Below are 22,344 nucleotides of genomic sequence, written 5' to 3' on the forward strand. Positions count from 1 at the left end.
AGTGGCCCCAGGGGCGCATTTACAAAAACTACGTCGACCCATCCGAACTACATGTCCCACGTCCAGCTCTGGCTGTGATTGCCTGGTACTCTTGAATGACGGGCTGTTAGATACAGGATGTACTAACAACATGAGCGCTTCAGAAAGGATTCAGATTTAGACTAAAAGACGTGTCCTCCAAATCTTGTGTGTGTGTGTCTGTGTGAGCGGTATGTTGGGAGCAGGAATGTATGAGCAGAGTATGCTTGGGGAAAAATGTAGGGATATGATCAGGAAAATCAAAAGCAGGGAAAAGAAAAGGTATTCCCCCATTACAACAGGATGAGGGATCCATTTCCAAAAATCTGAAGAAAAATCCCTGGAGACAGGTAAGGAATAGGAAGTATGGACACAGGTGTATCTGTATGTGTGTGTTTGTGAGTGTGTACGCGTGTTTCGGGGAGGGGCAGGAGTGTGTGGTCTGAGTGTTTACCTTAGTGAGGGGACACCCCATCGTCCACAGCATTTTCAGGCCTAACGCTGCTGTTTTCCCCATCCCACGCTACAGCTGCGTGTGGCGTACGTCCAGGGCAAGGGCTCAGTTTGGCTCCCTCCCACTCTAGCTGCAATAATCAGCAAGAGGAAGAAGGTGGCTGGAGCAGCAGCAACAACAAGGCATGCAACTAACAGTTCACATGGAGAAGGTGGAATAATGTGGAAATTTAGAGAGGCTATGTGTCACTTAAACCTAACAAAGCACTACCAACTGAGGTGGCGAATAAGAAATATGATGAGTAACTAGTGTGTGGTACAATCACGAACGGAACAGCTACTGTAAGTCATAAAATACATGGAGGATCAGGTGTGCGTTCGAATCATCTGCACGTGTAAGTCTGCTTTACGTGAATAATGCAATGCACCCAGTCAAAGATCTAGAGAGAAGGGTGGGGTTGTCTCAGTGTGGTATGAATGCAGAGAAAGCCAGTAATCCTGTGTCAAAATGAGGTGTGTTTGTGGTGAGATCAGAAGAGGGAAAAAGGAAAAGGTCATCGGCCCTTCTCACTGCTGCTCGGGAAAAATCAGCGGCCTTTGCTAAATCCAAAACAACCTTCATGTTCACCCGTAGCACTGAGACTGTCACCTCGTATCCAGTCAGTCAGCAACCCTACGCTCCAGCAACTCGCCACACTGCACTGCATTTAGAAAAAAAATACACATGTACCTGCTCTCAGCTCAGACTGCGAATGCATTCTCTTTCACTTCAAATCGTATGCAATGTTGAATTCATACACCCACCACTCACTACAAGCATGACTGCAATCCTTTCCAGACATCGCCACACCACACAAACAGGTTACCTCGTTTTTTTTTCTAACATACTGGTATAACAACTCAACTGTCCTACTTCATCTGGTCTATTCACTATTTTTAGGAAGAAATACAATCACTTCATCTGAATATTAACAGTCAGTGTTCTTACCGTTCAACCAAATGTTGGTCGGCATTACTTTATCAGCTTAAAATAAGGTTTTAAGTATTTACACAATACCAAGCAGAACATTTTCTGGTATGAAAACTAGCTCAACTTTCCCTCTAAAATCACCAATGATTTTCAATATGGGGAGAAGCATGACAGCAGCTGACGGGGGTGGAACCAAAGCTAATGATAGTAAATGTCAAAAACCAATTTGAAAATTAAGTATCTCTTATTACTCCGATGATATTAGCATCATTGGCCAAACAATGCTTGCAGACATTCTTCTGGCTTTTAACATCGAATATATACAAAACAAAAGCAAAATTCCTGTCTCACAGCATATATCAAAAAACTGGGGATTGCCTAAAAAAAGAGAAAGATGTTCATGCTTCTTTTCACACAGGACACGCTGATAGCAATTCAACACAAAACTGAACTAGAAAGTAAGAAAGAAATGGGAATTACTTCTGTTCTAATGTTTTAGAGGCAAATACCAAACTTTACCTCAAAAACTCTCACAGGACAAATTTAACTCCTGAGACTTGTTTGTTCAACCTTGATTTGCTTATGTAAACCCCCGAAACACACAGTGAGCCTGGGCTAAGCAAGAAAACACAAGAAAGGTAAATTATAGCAAACCGCTCCAAAACAACATCCAAGTCATAAACTTCAATTTACATTGCTGAAAACATCTGCACTGTATTTTTACGCTGTTATCTAAATCATGCTAGAAGTCAACACTTATCTCTCCTGCCTCTGAAACTTAAGCACAGACGGGTAATATCCCTTATAAACTAAGCAAACTCTCCAAATTTAACAGGAAAGCCTGTGTGGACTACAAATTTACTCTGTAGTCACTCTTCACACCCCAAATACAACAGGTAGGCTCTGCTACACAGTTAATGAGGGTGCAACATAGTCTTAGTGATGTACTTAACCTTCAATTTCAATCAGTCTTTCTGTGACCTTTGCCATATCAAAGATTTCTATGATCCAAAATTAAGAAGGGCAAACATATTTCATCACTTTGATGGTGAATTGCTTAATCAGCTGAGTGAAACCAGCCTGAAACATATTCATAAGACCATCAGCATTAACATTCTCAATCGTCACAAAAAGGTTCTTCAGTAAAGGAAACAAAAACCTGGCTGATGCATGGCTCAAACCCAATTTCACGTCAACTCTGCTTTCTCTTTGTGTCAACATATGTCACCAATTAAGCAGTTAAATGTCTGGACAGACTTGCTCTTACAGAAGGGTCACTGCAGCTAAATTCAAACCAAAGCCTGTTACATGCTCAAAACAGGGTGCTCCTACGCCAACACCAGTGTGTGGGCTTGGATGTTTATCTTTAAATAGTTATCATGGAGAAATGTGCTCATACAGACCTAAATCTGTATCACGGCAAGATGAGTTTTTAGGAATATAAATAGGGCCAGAGTTAGAGATGGATGATTCTGTCTTTTTGGTATAGCTCCAGTTTGTCTACTTAAATGGAATATAACAGTTTTTATGGTTATCTATTAATTTAACTGTTTTTCATTTTGTGCCCTGCCTGAAACATGTGATCATGCAGTTGATGACTTACTGTCATGACTTTTATTATGCGGAAAAAGGCCTTGATTCAGTCCAAACAAAGATTTATCTATGAGATTCTACCCTGGCCTCGGAGTCCAACTTTGTCCACAGAAACGTTTCAGCTTCTTCAGCGTTCAACAAGGATCCAGCTGTGCCTCTATAACATCTACCAGAAACTGAACCTGAATGACAATATTCCACTATTTGCTGTCCAACTACATTTCCTTCCCTACTTGTCCAAAGACCTTGTTTACTCATAATCATTCACTTAAGTCAACCACCATCAACTGACAGGCAAGCTAGTTAGAGACTAGGCTAAGATGGAGAAAAGCGGAGATGCTTCTGATTTATAGCACATTTGAATTACAACCTTGCTCCCTTGCTAATTTTCCTCTTTGAACTGTCCCTTATGTAAATACACATGCATACGCACACACGCACACACACACACACATATCTGCAGTGTGGAAGGAGTGTATGGGGGTGGGACTATCGATAAGGGGGCTCTGGCGTGTGGTGAGGGTAATCATGGCGCTGGGGCATGGGTTGCCCGTGTGCGGGTGTCTGCTCATACGGTGTGGATGTGGAGTAGCTTCCCGCTGCTGCGTAAGCTCCTGATGAATCATATGCTCCCGATGCCCCGTAGCCTCCAGATGCGTCATAGCTTCCTGACGAGGCATCGTAGTTCCCAGGTGCAGCGCCGTAGCCCCCCGATGAGGTGTCGTAACTTCCCGAAGTGTCATATGTACCCGGCGCTGCGTAGGCTCCTGCTGCGGCATAGGTCGGGGGTGCCGAGTATGTCCCTGGGGGCGCGGGGGTTGTGGTGGAGGCCTGTGCCTGTGTGGTGGCCGGTGGAGGTGGAGGAGGTGGCGGAGGGGGAGGGGGATTGGTGTAGGCATACTGCAGGTACTGATACTGTTGCTGGTACTGTTGATATTGTTGATATTGTTGCATTTGCTGGTAGTACTCTGTGTAAGACCTGGAGTGGAAACAAAGCAAATTCATCTAAAAATCAAACCTCACATGAAGGAATGGACAGGAGGATATTTTTCTATTGTGTGTTTTTGTAAAGCACTTTGTAATCATTGACTGATCAGTGCTATGTAAACAAATGATTATTGTTGTTATTATTATCATTATTGTTATTATATGTACAAAAGGAAGCAGGCTTAAGATTGGTTTATACAGTACTTTTGCAATCTATGCTACACGTATGGTGTAGCTGTGTACCCTATGCCGTAGCCTTGCACCTCCATAGAAATGTTACTACATGCTGATGCTACTCAGGCTACAACCACTTTGATTGGTCTGCTTGGTGGCATCGGATTTCATCCTACGGATTTCTGGCTGATCCTTCATCTCGGCCATTTCAAAAATTCAGCTGAATGTGAGTTGAACAAACATGGACCGAGTAACCCTATTTTCAGTAAAAGTAACTGTTATTCAACATAGCTCCATCTGCTCAGTGTCATTTGCCATTGTTTGAATTACACGGAGAAATGCAACACAGTGGCATAAAAACCTCACCGCCAGCTAGTGTTTTGGTGGTGTAATTGCAGAGCAACGTAGCCACCACAGCACACAAGTATAAATGCTCACAACGTTGGAAGTCACTTGCGTAGGCTACAGCATAGGCTCTGTGAGCTTATATACACCTATAAAAACACCTTTAATATGCTTTTATTTTTTTGTCCCCTTCTTACATTAATTCTAAATTATATTTGTGTTATGTGTACCTAGCAACAGGATCTGACCCTTCAGGTGTGTTGGTGGCCGCTGAGGGCTCTTCCGGTACTCCAGGTGGTGTTGGCAAGAGGGCGCGGCGTTTGGGTCTTATCTGAGCGAAGGAACCAGGAACAGGGTCGGGGAGGAGAGGGGCTCGATTTCCTCTGATTGGGCTGCGGTCCCGCTCATTTTCTGAAGATGATGCCTTTCTGCCAGCCTGCTGCTCTGCCAGAACCTGGAGTTGAAAATATGTCAGTAAACATACATTACAATAAGGTACAACGTAAACTTAAACATGGAGAAAAATGTTCTTTACTCAAATGAATGTTAAAAGACCTTCTGTCCCTCCTGAAAGAACTTGGCTCTTGCCGCCTCAAAAAGTGTTGTTGGATCTGGTCCGGCCAATGGCTCTACTTCTTCAGGAACGGTGCTAGGTCCAGAATTGTGATTAGCAATATCTTGGTAAACCTGGTCAGCAACGGATCCATACACCTGGCTGGCAAGAGCACCATATATGACCCCATCTGCCCCTTTAGCGCTTGTAATGCCCTTCAGAGCAGCGTAGGTGGGGTCAAAGGATGTGGTGTTGTAGAATGAGTTGTGGACACTTTGTTGAACCTGCAGAGATAGATGAGTGACACGAGCCTTAGAAACATTTTGATTATACTCAAAGTAATCTGTACAAAAATAAGGCTCATGGATTTGTGTGAGTAAGTTCTGGTTGAAAACAACTCAACAAACATACGCCCACTGAAGTTCAGAAAATCACAAAATGTATTTCCACAGCCATTTCAATTTTCAAATATCACAAGTTAGAGGTTTTCCAGGGTACCAGATGCCCTGCTAGAGAATTAACTCACTTGTATGGGTAGTCCAGCCGCAGCAGCTGCGGCAGCTGCGAGTACAGCTGCTTGACTCTGGTGATGCTCTAGCGATGGAGGTGGTCTCGGAAGAAGACCCTCCCTACCACCTACAAGGAGAAGGGGGCAGAAAAGATGATGAGAACATGGAAATGAGTTGCTTTCAACATTATATGCAAAACACCTGAAACCAAATGGATCCTTTATACCCACCTCCTGTCACACCACCACCGAGGCTGCCTGAATTTCCAGCCGTGAGAATCTGGTTGATCAAAGGTTGGGCTTTGGACAGCTCGACAGCCAACTGACGGCCTTTGTACATGGTCCCATTCAGTGCCTCAATAGCTGCCAGAGCCTCCTCCTTCCTCTCCATATGCACAAATGCATAGCCAACATTTGAGCATAATCTGGCTGTTGAGTATACAGGAAGCAGGGAGATTAGTGTTAAACACGATTTCAAAATGTAAACAAAGCAACTCTTATTTTCTTTGAATTTTTGTTTAGTACTATTAACTTCAAAGACAACAAACTGTCTACATGCTCCCTAGAAAACTTAAGAGCACTGTAACCTGACAAGATTATTGTTCATTTGCACTGTATTTGTGCAAACCAGCTCATTTCTATTCATTACAAAGCACTGCTTCTAATTGAAAATCAGACTGATATCTCTGTTGCTTCATCAGTATTGGTGATGAGCTTTCTAACTCACCTTTGACTTTATCACAGTCTAAAACTCTTCCGAAGGTTGAGAACAGCCCATGCAGGTCATCTGCTGAACATGTGGCGCTGAGGTTCCCCACAAACACTTTGGTGGAGTTGGGTGGGCGAGCACGTGACTCCTCAACCACCAGGGGCCTGCCTCTGTACTCTTTGCCATCAAGATGCCGTATGGCCCTGTGAGAATAGGAGCAAGAATTCTCTCTGTCATCATCACCATCAGACAGCAGACACTAACAGTAATACTAAACATTTTATAAAAGACATTAAACTAATACTTGCTAATACTAACCAGGTGTTTTAATATTTCATTAGAAATGTCACACATCAAGCTCTAAATAGACGGAAGAACCAAAGATTCTATGATGACATCAGATTACAACACTGTTTTTCTTGTCCAACAAAGCCCGTGAAGTTTTTTTTGTATCTCAAAGTTTTTAAGAACTCTAGTTGCTGTTTAGTAGTGCAGGTTACACCAGGTACACCAATAAGGTAAATCTGCTTTTCTTTCCTTATATTCTCCATTCATATACAGTATTGTAACTTGTATTATTTGCAACATAGTAACACAGACACATTTTTGTGCCATTTTTTCACAATACCATTGTTATATTCTAATACAAATCCATCTTTCTGTACATTTTTTCTTAATAATTACTATTATGTAGTTTGTTCAGAATATTATCATATTGTAACACATATGTATCTTTCTGTACAGTTTGCTCATAACTTATGGCACAGAAACTGGTGTCCAGCACTTTCTTCTATTATTGAGTCATCATTTGTAATTTACACCTGCCTGTGCTATAAAGGATTTTTATCTCCAATTTTAACTTTATTTCATACTACACATATATCTCGCTCTGCATTGATAGCATATATACAGAATATTATGTATACATGTATTTTACTATTCATTCTGAGTATCATTGGCACAACCATTTTCTTCAGAATGAATCTTAAAAACACACTGACAGTAGGAGCAACAATTGTAAGACATATTTCTTTAACTGATTTATCATTACTTAACATGCATTTACTAAACTCATGATTGAAATGTTGCCTAATGAGAACAAGGGGCAAAAACACCAACAAAAACCTGAACTTAAACGGATGTTTGTCTATAAAATGTTATATCCCCATGACGTGTAGGAACATTTCTAAAATAGCAACATAATCATAACACCTAATAGGGGTGATGAGCAGTTGATTACCTGTCAGCTGCCCCCTCTCCCCTCAGGGTAACGAAGGCATACTGTCTGAGTAAAGAGCATGTGTTGATCTCTCCATATGGAGCAAAGAGCTTGTTTAGCTCGTCGTGAGTTGCATCTAAAGGAAGGTTTCCCACAAACAACTTCACGTTCTCACCGCTCATCTCTGTATCAACCAGACATCTGCAAAAGAGTCAACAGGATGCGTTGGTTAAAGTGGATCGTTTGGGTAACGCTAGCTAATCGTAGCTAACGTTAGAGAATCTCAACAAATCATTCACGTTTTGGCAAAATCCCAAGTGTCTGATAATAGCTGATGTTATTCAGTTGAAGTTATGCTACTAGATTGGGTTATTGTTTAGGACTGTGGTAAATACTTTGCCATTTGGAAAGAAGCGTGCTTGCGTTAGCTAGTCAGGCATTATTAGGGTAGATAGACGGAGACTCCCAACTGAGTTCGCTCACGGACGCGTAGCCCCAGGTGGTTTAGACGATCTATCCCGCCGGATTATATTTCACGTATTATCATATATATACACTGCCCCCTGATTATATTTCACGTATTCGTGTCATTTATAGCATATATTATGTATTGGCACATGTTGTAACTAACCCATGTAATGTTGTGCACTTATAGGCTGTTTTAATGCTGGGTACTTCCCATTGTATTTGGGAATACTTTTAGATGTATCTTTGCCCATCCCTGATTACTAGGCCTACAACAACAACAACAACTACTACTACTACTACTACAACTACTACCACAGATACTGAACGAAGGATACAGTACATCGTACTACCAAACCAGAGGCATGGCGAACTCAAGAGTATCTGTGATGTGACGTTAACTGACCGGAAACGGAAAGAGGATTTATCCACCACTTGTTAAAACGTAACGACAAAGTCAATTCATAGGCTAATGGTCATACTGTAGGTGTATTTGAAACAATATGTCACTAATTATATGTCAAATACACTTGTACGTAACAAAAAACTAACATAAAAAAAGATAACTAGCTCCGTTATATGTCGGTGGGCTCGATAGTCTGGCTAGCGGGAGAGTGCCGACCGGGGATAGTCCCGCGTTGGGGTAGACAATCAGGGAATCATTATTAGCAAAGCTAATAAAATCGCTAACTTTCGCGGCGAAAATTAATCCAGTGCAGTTAAAGGCAGGCGGTGTACCTGCTAGGTTAGCTAGCTAATGCCAGACAAACGACGGATAACACGTTAACATAAAATTGGTTGTATAGTAAGATGTAAGCCCACTTACACGACCAATTGTTAGCTAAAAAAACACTATCACTGGCCATTTTGAAACACAAACATTAACGATGTAACGTTAGCTTCCGTTAGCTAAGCCAGCTAGCTGAAGCTAACGTAGTGGCTTTCATTCAAACGGTTGAAAATGTTTACTTAAACACGCGCTCGACCACTGGAATGAGCTATCTTAAAGTATGTTAACTACTGTTAATCACATCGCATTTCCAATTGTGTAGAAAATGGAGGAAAAGCATTAATTATGCCAGCATTTTAGCTAGACAGGCGTCTTACCCAACGCGGTCGTGGAGCTGTATTTCAAACCTCACATCCGGTTCCGGTTTCTTAAGCTGCGCTGGCAGCCACGGGGGCGCACTTACATCAAGTTTTCACCGGAGTTGAAACTAGATGATTCGTTATACCGCAGATTCACAGGTCACAAAGTGTATTCTTCGCATACTATAACACAAATTTAATGTTTTTCTTATTATGTTTTGTGTTGGAGACACTGTTATTTGCTTAAAGATATTTCCCATACGAAACGTTTAGATAGCTAACATTAAAGTTACTTCCGACGACTATTCGGAAAATGTGAAGTCGTAACTATTTAGCTATGCTGTTAAACTCTTTTTAACGTTACCATTAATAAAATTCAAGTAAACTACTGCTTCTCCTATTAGGGCCATAGTTAAGCATGACTCCAATACTAACAATTCAATTTAGGACACGTGAGTCTAACATCCGTGACAGTTGATGACGTATTTATTTCCAGGTGGGATCAGGTGGGAGAGCGGGAGGAGCTAGATGAGAGAGACGTCTCCGGATCTGGAAACGCAGGTCATGACTGGCCGAAGTAGAAGAGAAGTTGACTTTTCATCGTGGTAGAGTTGATGGAAGAATAAGGAGCATGCCATCTTAAAGTGAATCCGGAGGGCATACAAAGAGAAGGATCGGGGCAAAGAGGTAAGAAGCGAGCCTGGTAATGTTGGAGTGAGAATCGCGCCGTACGCACTTAGATTAGGTATGATAAGTTGAGTGATTGTACAGCAGGAAGATTGTGTGCAGCGTAGTTTGAAGAAGAGGAAATGCACAAGTTTTACAGGAATGCGCACCGCGGATTCCGACAGATGTTGACATGTAGGCTGCGGTCAGGCGGCGGGTTTAACATGGAGACAGACCTATTTGATAGCCTGGAGCTAACAACATCATGTCCAGTTGTCTTTGTTTTTGATATTTAATGTTACATGGGCTTCTTTGGGGATTGTCTATCCCGTTTGCGTGTCTTTTAAACGTTAGCTTCCTATTTCATTTAAGCTCTGTCTGAGCTGCTGCACTGAACCAAGTCTGGACTTGCTGTCCCAATCCAGCCAGATTTATTACGCAGGTGTGTGTCTGTGTGCAGCCATCCCACCCATCTTCCTGCTGTGAATGTGAGCCACAGGGACAGATAATGACCACCTGTAGCATGCACACAGTATGGGAGTGCATGATCTCCTGCAGGACAATTAATGACCATGTGTGTACTTCTTGTTGTGTGTGTGTGTGTGTGTGTGTGTGTGTGTGTGTGTGTAGATGGCACAGCAAGAAGAGCCACTGTATGATTTCCCGGAGCCCACCCAGCCATCACAGCGCAAGTTCTTGGGGCATCAAAGGGGACGGGGCTCTCTGAGAAGCATCAGCGTGCTGGACCGTCTCCTGCTCACAGTTCCTGTCTGGCTTCAGCTGTCAATCAACCCCGCCACCGCGCTGCACATACTGCAGAGGGAGCCTCCTGGGGTGAGAGCCACATACACTCACACAAAAGAAAAGTACACCATGTGTCACAGACTGGAAACACAAATTGCCTTCTCCTCCCATGTCCTGCACACTCACACATGCACTTCGCGATCCTTTGTCCCGCAGACCTTCCTGGTGCGGAAGTCTCGCACATCCCAGAGAAACGTGCTGTGTGTCCGTTTGGCGGACGACAGCGTGCCGTCCTTCGTTGAGCAGTTTGGCATCAGGGAAGAGCAGTCCAGTAAGAGCATGACACTCCTGAACCCTCATGAGTATTAAAATGAGATTTCTGTCTCTGACCCCTAAAACGCTAGGTCATCCACATTGAATCTGTCTTTTTTTTGGAGGTGAAATGTTAAATCAAACCTGTGTGCTCACATATCAAGGTCTTGTCTTGTCGCACCTGCCAACCATTTTATGAAGTAACTGATAGATTGTGATGTTACTGTTCCTGGCTTTCCTTCAAGTCTCTGCAAGTTTTGACTGAATTTTCTTCACCCCTAGCTCTGTCTCTGGAGACCTCAGCCATCAGCTTTCCAGATCTCCCAAGACTAATTTCCTTCTACTGTGTCAGCAGGTAAAATCTTGTCATTCATTTACCATTTCTACCTCTTCATTGAGCTATTCTCTTTTTCCTCCTTTTCTACATTGATTGACAACAACTACTGTTGGAGTTAACTTTATGTATCGTCTGTGTGTCAGAGATGTATTGCCCTTCCCTCTGGAGCTTCCTGAAGCCATTGCAAAGGCAACATCCCACAAAGAGCTGGAGTCCATCTCACATATGGGAATAGGTTGGTGAACACAACTCCCTGTTTCCAGACAGCAGATTTTGTAATGTCAACCTCAAATACATGGGTCTTAAAGGATTAACTACACAACACATACTATACATACAGTAATGGTCCCCCAGCTGCTGGGTAACAAACATAAACACTTTAAAAATGTGTGTATAGGTTTTTTTTCCTTTTGTCCGTTGAAGGGCAAATGAGTTGTGAGACTAACTATGTTGAATAAGGTTTTATTGATGAATTATAATATAATCAACAGTATCTATCACCATGGAATATACTCTTTGTAAACTACTTTTTCATATGAATTATCAAACAGAAAACAAAAAAAAATATTGTTTGCATTAATTGCATTAAATAATTATGTTCGTAGTCATCTATTTCTCTATTTGTACAGTTTCAGAAGTTATTGAGATTACAAAAGAAGACTTTGTATTTTAATTAAGCAAAAACAACAGTTTTGCAATAATGAAAAAAAAAAACGTCTATATTGTTGTGTAGAATTCTGGAGTTCCCACCTGAATGTGCGTGGGCCCCGGGAGGCCCCTAAGCCCCAGACGGACAAGGAGAGGAAGCCAGACGCTGTAACCTCAGCCCCGCCCGCTGCCGCCCCACAGACAAGCTCTGCCGCTCAGCCTGATTCAACTGCTCAGCCCGTCGCAGACAGCCTGCTCAAGACAGCGCCCGAACCAGACCCCGCCACCAAACAGAATCCCACCCTGTTCCACGAGTTTTGTCCAATCACGACGCGCAGCCCCAGAGAGCTGGACTGTGGCTCCGGCCTGGGTGCTCTCTGCTTCATCAACCCCCTTTTCCTGCAGTCCCAGAATGCTTTGTCCAGACGGCGCATGTTCAAACGCAGCCTCAAAGTCCGCATTTCCACAGAGACGTCGACCCCACTGTCACCTCCTCTTGCTCCTCCTCCTCCACCACCTCTAATGCCCAAAACCAAAGGTAAATGTAAAGCCCTGAAACGGGGACAAACTCAAGACCAAAGTCAAGCCCCTCAGATCGATGCCACAGTTCAGGACTCCCAGTCTCTGATACAGACGATGGACACCCCCAGTGAGGCCCGAGTCCAACCTCCTTCAGCAGCTCCTCACCTCCCCCCTGAGATGCAGGAGCCGGGCCAAACACAGATGGAACCAGGCCAAAGTAAAGCTGGAGCAATGGGAGACGAGGCTACAGCTCAGCTACCAACAGTAATGGAGACTCTTCCAGATGAGTCGGACTACATGCAGCCCTCTCCAGTGATCAACCTCTCCCATTCTCCCTTGCTTTCTCCTTACTTCTCCCCATCTGTTTCTCCACTGGCGCCTCCCCTTTTCCCCAAAGTATCTCCATCCCTCTCACCTCATGACTCTCCTGGTGCTTCTCCCTCTCTCTCGCCTTATCAGTCCCCCTCTCTGTCTCCCAAAGTTCCCTTCTCCCTCTCTCCGCACGAATCACCCAGCGCTTCGCCCTCTCTTTCGCCTTATCAGTCCCCATCTCCTACTCCCAAGGTCCCCTTCTCTCTCTCTCCCTTCACCTCTCCGTCCTTCTCTCAGCTGGCGGAGCAGGCCTATCACAAACCTGCTGCTCTCTCAAGACCAGATCTGCAGAGATCAGAGGATGAGGCTGACGACGAGGGAGCAGGTGTGGACGAAAACAAGGACGAGGAACTGCTCAGAAAGAGGGAAGAGGAGGAAGAGGGTCTGGTTTTACAGATGAATGCTGCTTCTCTCAGTGACACAGACAGCTGCAGTTCCTTCAGCAGTCTTGAGGGGGCAACAGAGGCTCAACCTCACTTACCTCACAAACAGAGCAATGATACAAGCCTCTAGCGAACAACCATTTTAGACTGTAGCTGAACTTCTTTGTGTGATATCATGAAGCTCTGTGTAGAATTACGTATTGTAGACATGGTGACAGCATCTCATGAATAGAATTGCATTGAATAGAGTGAAACTTTAAATTTAATACAACCCTGATTCCAAAAAGGTGGGACGCTGTGTAAAACATAAATAAAAACAGAATGCAATCATTTGCAAACAAAATGTTATCTTGTGGTTTTATCTCGGTCGTTCACAAGCCATTATCGATAAAAGATGCCTCTTTCATACCCAATCATGATACTATCACCTGCAACCAGTGAACCTGTTTACCTGTGCAGTGTTCTAAATCGGTAAATAGGTGTTTTTGGAGCATTCCACAACTTTCCCAGTCTTTTGTTACTCCTGTCCCAACTTATCTGAAATATATTTACAAAAATCAATGAAGCTGATGAGGTCAAACTTTAAATATATTGTCATCGTGCTGTTTTCAAATGAATATATGTCCAGAAGGATTAGTAAATGATCGCATTCTATTTGTTTTACACAATGTCCCAACTTTTCTGGTATTGGGTTTGTAAATTTTTCAAAACCAAAGATTTTTCTTATGATACTGGCATGTTTGAACTGCACCTGAGATTTCAGTTTTTGACTTCATTTAAAGACTTCTCTCTGTTACATGTTGACATACAGACCGAAGCATGTACCATTTTGATTTGAGCTCTACTTCAAGCATTGATTTCTTATGTTATTAAAATATACTGAAAGTCAGTCTCAAATTGTTGGTGAATTTCCTAAAAATTAAAGGAGTGTTTTGTCCTGTGGTTCTGGTAAAAAAAACAAAAAACCAAAACACTGAGATCTTATCAAACAATGTTTATTTGTGCAGAATCAACTCCACATTTCTTACATACAGCATTGGTTTAGGCCTTCCAGACAGAATATTTTATACAGTCAGTATTGTTTTACCTTACAACCTTACAATCAACATTCAGCTGTCATGACAGCTTGTTAAGTCTTCACCTGTCAAATCATCACCACATTGAGGCTGGACAAACATTTAACTTCATGGACAAGCTGTAAAGATGGAACAATTTCCAGCCTAAAAGTTGACTGTAAAAATCAATTCATGAACATCACTTCAAGCACAGACAAAACATGTCATATTGATCATCTTGTGAAGCTTTGAAGCCAATTTTTGACTTTGTCGTGGTTAGAAAGAGAACGACCTACAGTCACTTACCATTTTTATTGTCAGGCAGCATTGGTTTAACGGACAGTTCTCAACACTTCTCATTAGAAAAATGTGTCGTCTAAATGCACCTAAAAGAGTGATGGTGTGGTATTAATCATCAGCTCATTGATTTGTATGTGATCCTGTTATCAAAGACAGACCTGATATTGGACCGTGGCTGGAAAAACTGTGGCTGGTGTCTTTGGCAGATCTGTTCTAGTCTTATGGCTTTAAGTACGAACCTTTAATTTAATTTGTTCAAAAGTGTCTTTAAAGGATTTGGATCATTTTGCAGTTTGTGTGTTTTAACATCCGTCAAACATCAGTTTGCTTTCACATATTGTTGTAAAAGAAATCGACCTTGGTACTTGTGTAGCGTATGAAGCACATCGTCCATCCATCAACACCAGCAGGGGGCGTCTCTTTTGCCCATCTCCAGGAGGTCGGCCTCCAGCTGCTCTGCGTCGTCTTGGAAGCGCTCAGTGAAGGAGCGAATCAAACCTGCTGCGCTGCCTTCATATTCCACCAGCTCTACGCTGTCGCCTGGAGAGCACACAGACACAAACTGAGCGTACAATTGTTTCTAGGCATGTGAAATCAAATGTACAAACGCGTGCATGCACATACCACTGATCCTGGTGTTGGCCTGGACAAACATCTTACGAGCTTCTTTCCTCAGCAGCACCGTCTCCCGTAGACGCAAGAAGTTGTGAGCACCGCTGTCGCTGACGGTGGAGTAGCCGTCATAGAGAGCCCTGCCTCCTTCCACATCTGCTGTTGACTTTAGGACCTGCGAAACAGTGGAATCTGATGAGTAACGTGCTACAACATGATACAATCCTGATCCAACAAAAAAGTTGTTTAACATAAATAAAAGATAATGTGCTAAGTTTGTTTTTATATCATCAAATCCAATCTGTTCAATCTTTTTCAGGATTCCTTCTATTTTCTTCATTATGTTGTTATATTACAGGATCTGCTGTCTGGACAACTGTCTGCCAAATGTATGGATGTACCTGCAGTTTACAAAGGAACCTGTGGATGGCGTTCTTGCCCACGGTGTGGATCTTGCTTCGGTCCAGTGTGATTCGAGCGTCGGGTTTGCCGTCCTGTCCCGTCACTTCCTCCAGGCCCACCAGGCCCTCCCCGGCCTCCAGAAGAACACGCAGGATGACGAAACGAGCCTGCATGTGAGCCTGGGACACACAGACGGACGCGCATATATATGACACACACCGTATACATCCCCTGACACTCATATAAACACAGACAGACTTACTATAAGACGTATTATAAACCACACAGACACACAAAGCCGAGCCAGTCAGGTTGTAAGAAACACATGCTTAATGGTCTGTATGCAGACTTGTCTCGTAAACACTGTTCGCCCAACACTGTGTATCCATATAAATGACAGTTATGATTCATTATTATGTGCTGCAAACCAGTCCAAGTAAAGAGTGAGAGAGACAGCATGTTATGGAGAAACACAGCTGGGTGAGCAGACAGATTACCTGTCTCCAGCTCTTGCTCTCAGGTGTATAGAACTCCAGGCCCAACAGTCCCGCTCTGACCATGCTGAGCCAGTTGATGTACACCACATCCTCTGCGTCCTGTTCCTCATGGCCAAAAATACTAGAGCACACACAAAGACAAAGGCAACAAATGTTAGCCAACTCACCTGGACTTTACCAGAAATAATAATAAAAAGAATTCTCATTAAAACAGCCTAAATAACACGATGAGATCATTTCCTCCCAAAATGTCCTCAATTAAGTGTGAGACACAAATAATAACAAAGCATCCCTGTACAGAGCTGTCCGGAGGTACCAGAGAAACAAACAGCTCATTAAGGTTCCCGTACAAACTGAAAACATGTGATGTCTTTAGGCTGATATACTCCAACAGACTTGCTGATTTTACTGTGACTCCTGTGACCCTCATCCATTTTGCAGTATGTTTGAGCACCTCAAAAGTTAATTCCCACCCAGACATCAAACCACAGAGGAACATCAGGGGCCAAAAACCATTTCATAGGCTGTCTGAATTACATGAATAGAAGCACTGCATGTACATCTGTCAAGTTCACAGAGATACGCAGTGAGTAAAACACGACGTACCTGAGCACTTGCTTCTTGAGACACAGATAGAGTCCCACACACTCAGCGCGGCATTCTTCATAAGAGGAAGCAATTGTGGAGAACTTACTGTCCCATGTCTCGCTGCCTCGATACCAACTGGACACCTTAAAAAGACACACTCAGACCTTCAGTCCCTTCTGCCAACTGAACGCAGAATTAAAAACAGGTGTTTGCATAAACAAACTCACCGGTTCTCCAGTCTCTGGGATGGTCACCTTGCTCTGGTCAAAGTTGAACTTGCCCTTGTCATCCTGCAGGAGGAGAAACAGCAAAACACACACATGTCCGGTTTTATTTCCTCACTGATGATTCTTTAGTCAAATATCAGTAAATTAGTGAGTCAGACTAATATCAGCATACAGCAGCAGTGTGTTTGCCTCACCTGAACAAACAGCTTGCCACTTCCATGGCCCAACAGCTCGTGAAGTCCAACCTGCACCTCGAATGATGGCCCCTTCCACTTGATAAACAAATCCTGGTGCAAGAAAACACACAAACACACAGGAGAATGTATAATTAGGGAAGCATGTGAGGAGGATGAAAGCTGGCATGAGAGGGACTGAGGAAGCTGCATGCGTTACCTTGTCCTCCTCCTCCAGGAAGGTGAGTTTTTCTTTTTGTGTAGCGTAGGCTACAGCCAGCACGTTGCCTAGTGACACGTTTTTAAAGCCCTCTGACTGTCTGATGTCATCATCTACACACGAAAACACAGACAGAAACATCTGAAACTTAAACCAGCTGTATCATTTGACATGGCATGCAGTTTAAAAACATGTCCGTATCTCAGCGACATACAGTTGGGGATGTTGATGCCAGCTGGTATTCCACTGCCAGCGAAGGTGAGAACATCCAGCGAGGTGAAGTCGGGTTTAAGGAAAGTGTCCTTCTCAAATTCCCGGGGCCAAGGCAGCTCGGGGAGCAAGACTTCTGCTGAGCTCACCAGTTTAGCAAAACGCTCGCTCATGGCCTTGTTCACAACCGCAACGAAACCTAGAGGAGACATCACAACCCTGAAGATAGGAACTGATCGAAACTGACTAATCCTGAGGGACGGGAACATAAACCCTCCTGTAATTTTTATTCTTTCTATACACACACACTCATTCAGATAGGAGCCCCATTCTTTGAGGATAAGAAAATGATCAATAGTGACATGCTGACCAGGGACTTTACCTTCTTTCCTAAATTCCTAACCTTGAAACATAATGGCTAAAATTAAACTTTCAAGACTTTGTATGAGCTCTAAATGTAATTACTGTTACAGGTACACATCATATCCAATATTACCTACTCAAGTTAAAAGCCACATATATCCACTGAAATGGTTTTGTTTTTTTCCCTCAGCTCTGCTCCACAGCAAAGCCTGGAGAGGAACATGGTCTCACAGCTTGCACACCAATAAACAGTTTTTAATCACCAAGGTACTTACCTTCAAACTCTCCTCTGGAGCCAAATGGGTCTCTGTAGCTCTCTATGAAACCTATATAACTGAGAGAAGGAGAATAGGTTTCAGAGACTGTTACAAGAGAGTGGGATTCCAATACGAGTGATATTACTGCAGCTCAGCGGCCTCACCTCTCAACAATTGGTCCCTTGTCTTTGATCCAGTAGCGCGAGCCCTCTTTATGGGCTTCAATTGAGCCCAAAGTGAAGCTGCGACTGTACTCCTCAAGCATCTTTCTCTGGTTCTCATTGGCAGCATAGGCCTGTGTGAGAAAACAGCACAAGGATTTCAACGGTGGAACTGTGGCAGGAAGATTGTTTTCAGGTTATCAACTTGTTCAGTCACTCCTAGAAAATCACCCTCTGCTCTCACCTATCTCTTCCTATTGCTTTAGAGCTTGCCACACTGACAAATTCATTTTTCTCCATCAACTTCACATTTTGGTGACTTGTTCTGTCAACTACATCCCACATCCCGCGCTCTCACCTGTGCTTGTTGGATGTAGTAGGTGACCTTCTCCATGAGAGGAGCATAGTCTCCCCTCTTCACAGTGAACTCTTTCTCTTCAAAGCTGAAGTTGCCGCAGCATGACTCGCATTCCCCATCTACTGCACAGTCTGTGAAGCAGAAGTGTAAATTTTATTGCTTTTATCATGTAGCATGTCGAATGTCTCCAGCCTAACATGTGGAGTCTACATGAGGCGTGATACATGTTAAGTTCTGCATGCCAAGTCTGTCACTGTACAACATGGTATGGTATAAATCTTATTCTGCTTCTCGTGTAAAGTTGAAGTTCTGACCTTTCTGCACAGCCGAGGCCAAGCGCACCTCATAGCAGGCTTTACCTCCGTTGTCCCTCTTAAACAGGCGGGTGTTGTAGGCAGACAGTTTCTAGAGACAAAGCACAAGAACACAGTTCAGAATAAGGTGAATCAGAATGAAAAGATACACGGAGGAGCGAGAAAAGAGACAGACACAGGATGAACCATCAAAGCAACTAATAAAAATGTAAATCAAGTGCAACAAGAAAGAGAATATGGTGTCTTAATGGAGAACAGAACAATGACCAATTAAATCACAATATTCGTTTTAGATGTGAAATCAGGTTACTTTTGAGTCAAGGAACTTCTGAGCCAGCTCAGCATCCTCCAGGCAGCAGTTTCCTGAGAAGTAGGTGGTAATTCCCTGAGGAAAAGCAAAAATACTTCATGAGCCATGCATTTTCTCAAAGTGCTGGGTCACCTGTAGTGTTACTGGAAGTTCAGACTTCAGTGGCTTCCTAAAGGGTAATTTGTGCTCTATGCACACCAAACAGCAGAGCATTGACTTCCTACTTGAAAATATTCAAATCAACTGACACAAGTATGTACAAGATGTCAAAAATGAGAACAGGGGAGGAACAACCAGAAAGAACAAAACTTTCCAGTCTCAGCCCTAAACCAGTGCGTATGATGCAAAAATCTCATCTTACCATGTGTCAAATCTATCCAGTCCTGAAAACATGATGGATATTTCATTAAATATTACCTAGTGACATATGACTGGCCTGAACTCTAAATGAATAGATACAAGATCCCACCTTGTCACCCAGTCCCAGCTGTTTCTGTCTGTCTTCCAGAGAGTAGAGGAGACACGAGCAGCTGTCCCACAGAGCCTCCATCTCAGCGGACTGCTCCTGGAACGCCTGGCTGGCTTTCACCAGAGCTTCCAGCTTGTCCTGGGTGCACATACCACAGATGCAGACAGCTTAAAACATGTCACAGCAGCAGCAAAGGAGCACTACAGACCAGATTTAACACACCAACCTGCCAGTTTATTAGATACACTTGTACAATACAATATTCATATTTGTGTTTATATCATCTTACTGTGTCCATCCCCTGTTTACAAGGCAGCTGAGCTGGATTTTACACCTGACACCAGAGTCTTACCTTGGGTAGATTTGGGATGAACTTGGTGTCTCCAAAGGACTTATAATTTCCCATGTTGGCATACAGACCAGCTGCATAAACCAAGAAGGCCTAAATATCACACACAAGAAAAAAAAGAATAAAACTCATTTCCATTTGGTGCATGGCATAACAAAATAGGGTCGATTAACCTGATGATAATTTAGAATTAATTAGTTGTTTGGGCTATAAAATGTCAGAAAATGATGGAAAATGTCCATCAGTGTTTTGTCCACAGCCCAAAAGATATTCAGTTTACTGTCATAGAGGAGTAAAGAAACCACAAAATATTCACATTTTCAAAGCTGAAGTCAAAGACTTTCATAGTAGGTAATTACCTTCATAGATGACAACAAATGGATGAATCATTCTATAATGAACATCGTTACATGTTTGTATTCATATGTGGATGAAAGCGTGTGTCAAGACAGCACCAGAGATAGTCAAAATCACAAAGACGGCATACCTGGTACTCCTCAGCGCTGAGTCCAGCTGCTGTGGCGACCTGTTCCAGCTGTGCAGGCGTCTGCTTCCTGAAGATCCTCTGCAGCAAGACAAATATGTTTGCTGACTCTGGGGAAGTCTGCAGCAGCACTGCCAGACCGCCATACCTAAAACAGCACATGTTTTTTTGGTCAGCAGGGTTTCAGTCCTCAGGATAAACTCGAGTTCTTACTCTTCGGTGAGAAGCGTCTTTTCACCGCAGTAATTCCACTAAGCATCACACCAAAAGTGGTCGACTTGAACTTGTTAAATCCTGAGATGAGTAACATACCAAGCGGCGCGCGACAGGTAGTGGGCATACATCTTCTCCTGGGGTGAAAGCAAACGGAAAGCCTCGCTGCAGTCAAGTGAAGAGACGCCGATGTCATTTGGGAGGTAGTACTGGGAGTCCACCATCTTTGATCTGAGGTTTAACTCTGACGACAAAGACCTAAATCAAGAGAGGGGATGGGAAACAGAGAAAAGGATGTGAAAGAGAAGCATAGATGAGGTAAAGGAAGTAAGGAAGTGGCAATGGTATGAGAAACAACAGTGAAAGACAAGGAAATGAGAGAGGAGAGACAGATGAAAGTACAGAAGCAGAGTGTGGGAAAAGGTGATAAAGCAGAATTGCACATTACAACCAACAGCATTGGCCTCTTTTTTCTGCCGTGAGTTCTGGGAAGTATTTGCACACCTGTCTAAGCTTTACCAGGTAAAGCAGCATATGCTCTGCACAAACTCACAGATTTGTAACATTTATATTGAAACAGTGAGACTTTTCTTGACCTTGATTACTTCTGACTTTATAAAAAAAAAAAGCATTTATTATTTCATTGGTATGATATTTGTGTGAAGAATATAAGCTATGCCACACTTCTTTGAGGTCGCCCTGTATGATGAAATACTAGATACTGCATAAGGCTGCCAGTAACGATTATTTTTCTGTAATGATTAATCTGTTGATCAGTTTTAGAATTATTTCGTTTCTGAAATATTCTTAATGACCTAGGTGAGGTCTTTGTGCGACTAACAGTGCAAATCAAAATACTTCTTCTGTACAATATGTACAATATACTTCTTCTACTTCTAATGATAGATTGTTACCGTGTAATATGGTAAGTTAAAAGTTTAAATTAAGCCTGGGACACAGACAAAGGTAAAAAGTTAAGTTAGTTAAAGACTAACTGCAGGTGCTCGTCATGGCACAGATTCAAGAGGAACCAGTCAGTTAAATTACTGGAGCCAGATTTCTGTTTCACTTTCCACTAAAGCCAAGAATGAATTAAGTGAAGCTGAAGCAATCAAAAGCAACACGTTTTTATGCCCATTTTAAAATTAACAGTCTGCAAACAGCAGAGCCACACTCAAACTGCATGTAAATACTAGATATACGTTTAGTCTCCAGGCTAAGTTACAACAAACCGCTAATTCAACGTGAACGTTAGCTCCTAGCGTGCATGCTACGACCGCGACGGAGTGCTTGGAGCATTTAAACACACTGCCACAACTTCTGTAAGCAGAACATTAAGTCAAAAATACTATGCATTCCCATTTCCATGAATGATTAGCTATTACATAGTACGTTACAAGCGGCCTGAAGGTGGATACTAGCTCAATAGCATGTTACCTTATTTTCAGCAATAGCTCCTGCGAACGTCAAATAAATTGCAGTCTCACGCTGTACACTTCCTGTATTCATTCAGCGCTAGACCCGCCCCCCCAACCAATCACAGTTTGGAAATTGTGGTTGATGGAAACACTAACCAATCACATAGTAGCTGCGCCGCACTTTTCGACGCACTTCATGTCTTTACTTTCTGATGAAGTGTGGAAAACACAGTCTCTGTATGTTTAACGCAAACACATAAATATAATAGTATGATAACATTTATCATTAACCATGTA

At 42.8% G+C, this 22,344-nt stretch overlaps 3 protein-coding genes across 4 annotated transcripts; 1 reads left to right on the forward strand and 2 right to left on the reverse strand.

Moving 5' to 3' along the window:
- Nucleotides 1-1,348: 1,348 nt before the first annotated feature.
- On the reverse strand, nucleotides 1,349-9,128 carry rbm14a (RNA binding motif protein 14a). 2 transcript variants are annotated; one of them, XM_076749847.1, is made up of 8 exons: nucleotides 9,102-9,128; nucleotides 7,551-7,730; nucleotides 6,329-6,513; nucleotides 5,833-6,030; nucleotides 5,620-5,729; nucleotides 5,096-5,377; nucleotides 4,789-4,994; nucleotides 1,349-4,013 (listed from the first exon to the last, which is right to left on the reverse strand). In XM_076749847.1, exons 2-8 carry the CDS (start codon nucleotides 7,709-7,711, stop codon nucleotides 3,524-3,526), a joined length of 1,632 nt encoding a protein of 543 aa, XP_076605962.1. In that variant the 5' UTR covers nucleotides 7,712-7,730; nucleotides 9,102-9,128; the 3' UTR covers nucleotides 1,349-3,523. The 2 variants fall into 2 exon arrangements, with proteins under 2 accessions (XP_076605962.1, XP_076605961.1); XM_076749846.1 differs by having other exon boundaries at nucleotides 4,771-4,994; nucleotides 9,102-9,125.
- A 40-nt stretch (nucleotides 9,129-9,168) lies between these two features.
- LOC143332425 (uncharacterized) lies at nucleotides 9,169-13,876 on the forward strand. The gene is made up of 7 exons (XM_076749843.1): nucleotides 9,169-9,242; nucleotides 9,580-9,770; nucleotides 10,380-10,583; nucleotides 10,710-10,824; nucleotides 11,088-11,160; nucleotides 11,286-11,377; nucleotides 11,876-13,876. The coding sequence occupies exons 3-7, from the start codon at nucleotides 10,380-10,382 to the stop codon at nucleotides 13,195-13,197; spliced, it is 1,806 nt and encodes a 601-aa protein (XP_076605958.1). The 5' UTR covers nucleotides 9,169-9,242; nucleotides 9,580-9,770; the 3' UTR covers nucleotides 13,198-13,876.
- A 170-nt stretch (nucleotides 13,877-14,046) lies between these two features.
- Nucleotides 14,047-22,140, reverse strand: dpp3 (dipeptidyl-peptidase 3). Its single transcript, XM_076750977.1, has 19 exons — nucleotides 22,067-22,140; nucleotides 20,729-20,887; nucleotides 20,420-20,564; nucleotides 19,936-20,025; nucleotides 19,584-19,721; nucleotides 19,115-19,189; nucleotides 18,805-18,895; nucleotides 18,491-18,621; nucleotides 18,136-18,266; nucleotides 17,990-18,048; nucleotides 17,356-17,550; nucleotides 17,142-17,254; nucleotides 16,943-17,035; nucleotides 16,749-16,811; nucleotides 16,540-16,664; nucleotides 15,934-16,054; nucleotides 15,436-15,615; nucleotides 15,047-15,209; nucleotides 14,047-14,962 (listed from the first exon to the last, which is right to left on the reverse strand). Exons 2-19 carry the CDS (start codon nucleotides 20,851-20,853, stop codon nucleotides 14,820-14,822), a joined length of 2,181 nt encoding a protein of 726 aa, XP_076607092.1. The 5' UTR covers nucleotides 20,854-20,887; nucleotides 22,067-22,140; the 3' UTR covers nucleotides 14,047-14,819.
- Nucleotides 22,141-22,344: the final 204 nt, after the last annotated feature.

This window comes from Chaetodon auriga, chromosome 15, assembly GCF_051107435.1.
Source record: "Chaetodon auriga isolate fChaAug3 chromosome 15, fChaAug3.hap1, whole genome shotgun sequence".
NCBI lineage: Eukaryota > Metazoa > Chordata > Actinopteri > Chaetodontiformes > Chaetodontidae > Chaetodon > Chaetodon auriga.

Excerpts from the sequence above, each read along its gene's own strand:
- rbm14a (XM_076749846.1), bottom strand. The coding sequence starts at position 7,711 with ATGAGCGGTGAGAACGTGAAGTTGTTTGTGGGAAACCTTCCTTTAGAT. Across the intron at positions 6,514-7,550 it reads GGAGAGGGGGCAGCTGACAG|GGCCATACGGCATCTTGATG; the intron begins GTAATCAACTGC and ends CTATTCTCACAG. Across the intron at positions 5,730-5,832 it reads CGGTGGTGGTGTGACAGGAG|GTGGTAGGGAGGGTCTTCTT; the intron begins GTGGGTATAAAG and ends TTCTCCTTGTAG.
- dpp3 (XM_076750977.1), bottom strand. The coding sequence starts at position 20,853 with ATGGTGGACTCCCAGTACTACCTCCCAAATGACATCGGCGTCTCTTCA. Across the intron at positions 19,722-19,935 it reads TCATCCCAAATCTACCCAAG|GACAAGCTGGAAGCTCTGGT; the intron begins GTAAGACTCTGG and ends ATGTGCACCCAG. Across the intron at positions 16,055-16,539 it reads CTCAAGAAGCAAGTGCTCAG|TATTTTTGGCCATGAGGAAC; the intron begins GTACGTCGTGTT and ends TGTGTGCTCTAG.
- LOC143332425 (XM_076749843.1), top strand. The coding sequence starts at position 10,380 with ATGGCACAGCAAGAAGAGCCACTGTATGATTTCCCGGAGCCCACCCAG. Across the intron at positions 10,584-10,709 it reads TGCAGAGGGAGCCTCCTGGG|ACCTTCCTGGTGCGGAAGTC; the intron begins GTGAGAGCCACA and ends TTTGTCCCGCAG. Across the intron at positions 10,825-11,087 it reads CATCAGGGAAGAGCAGTCCA|CTCTGTCTCTGGAGACCTCA; the intron begins GTAAGAGCATGA and ends CTTCACCCCTAG.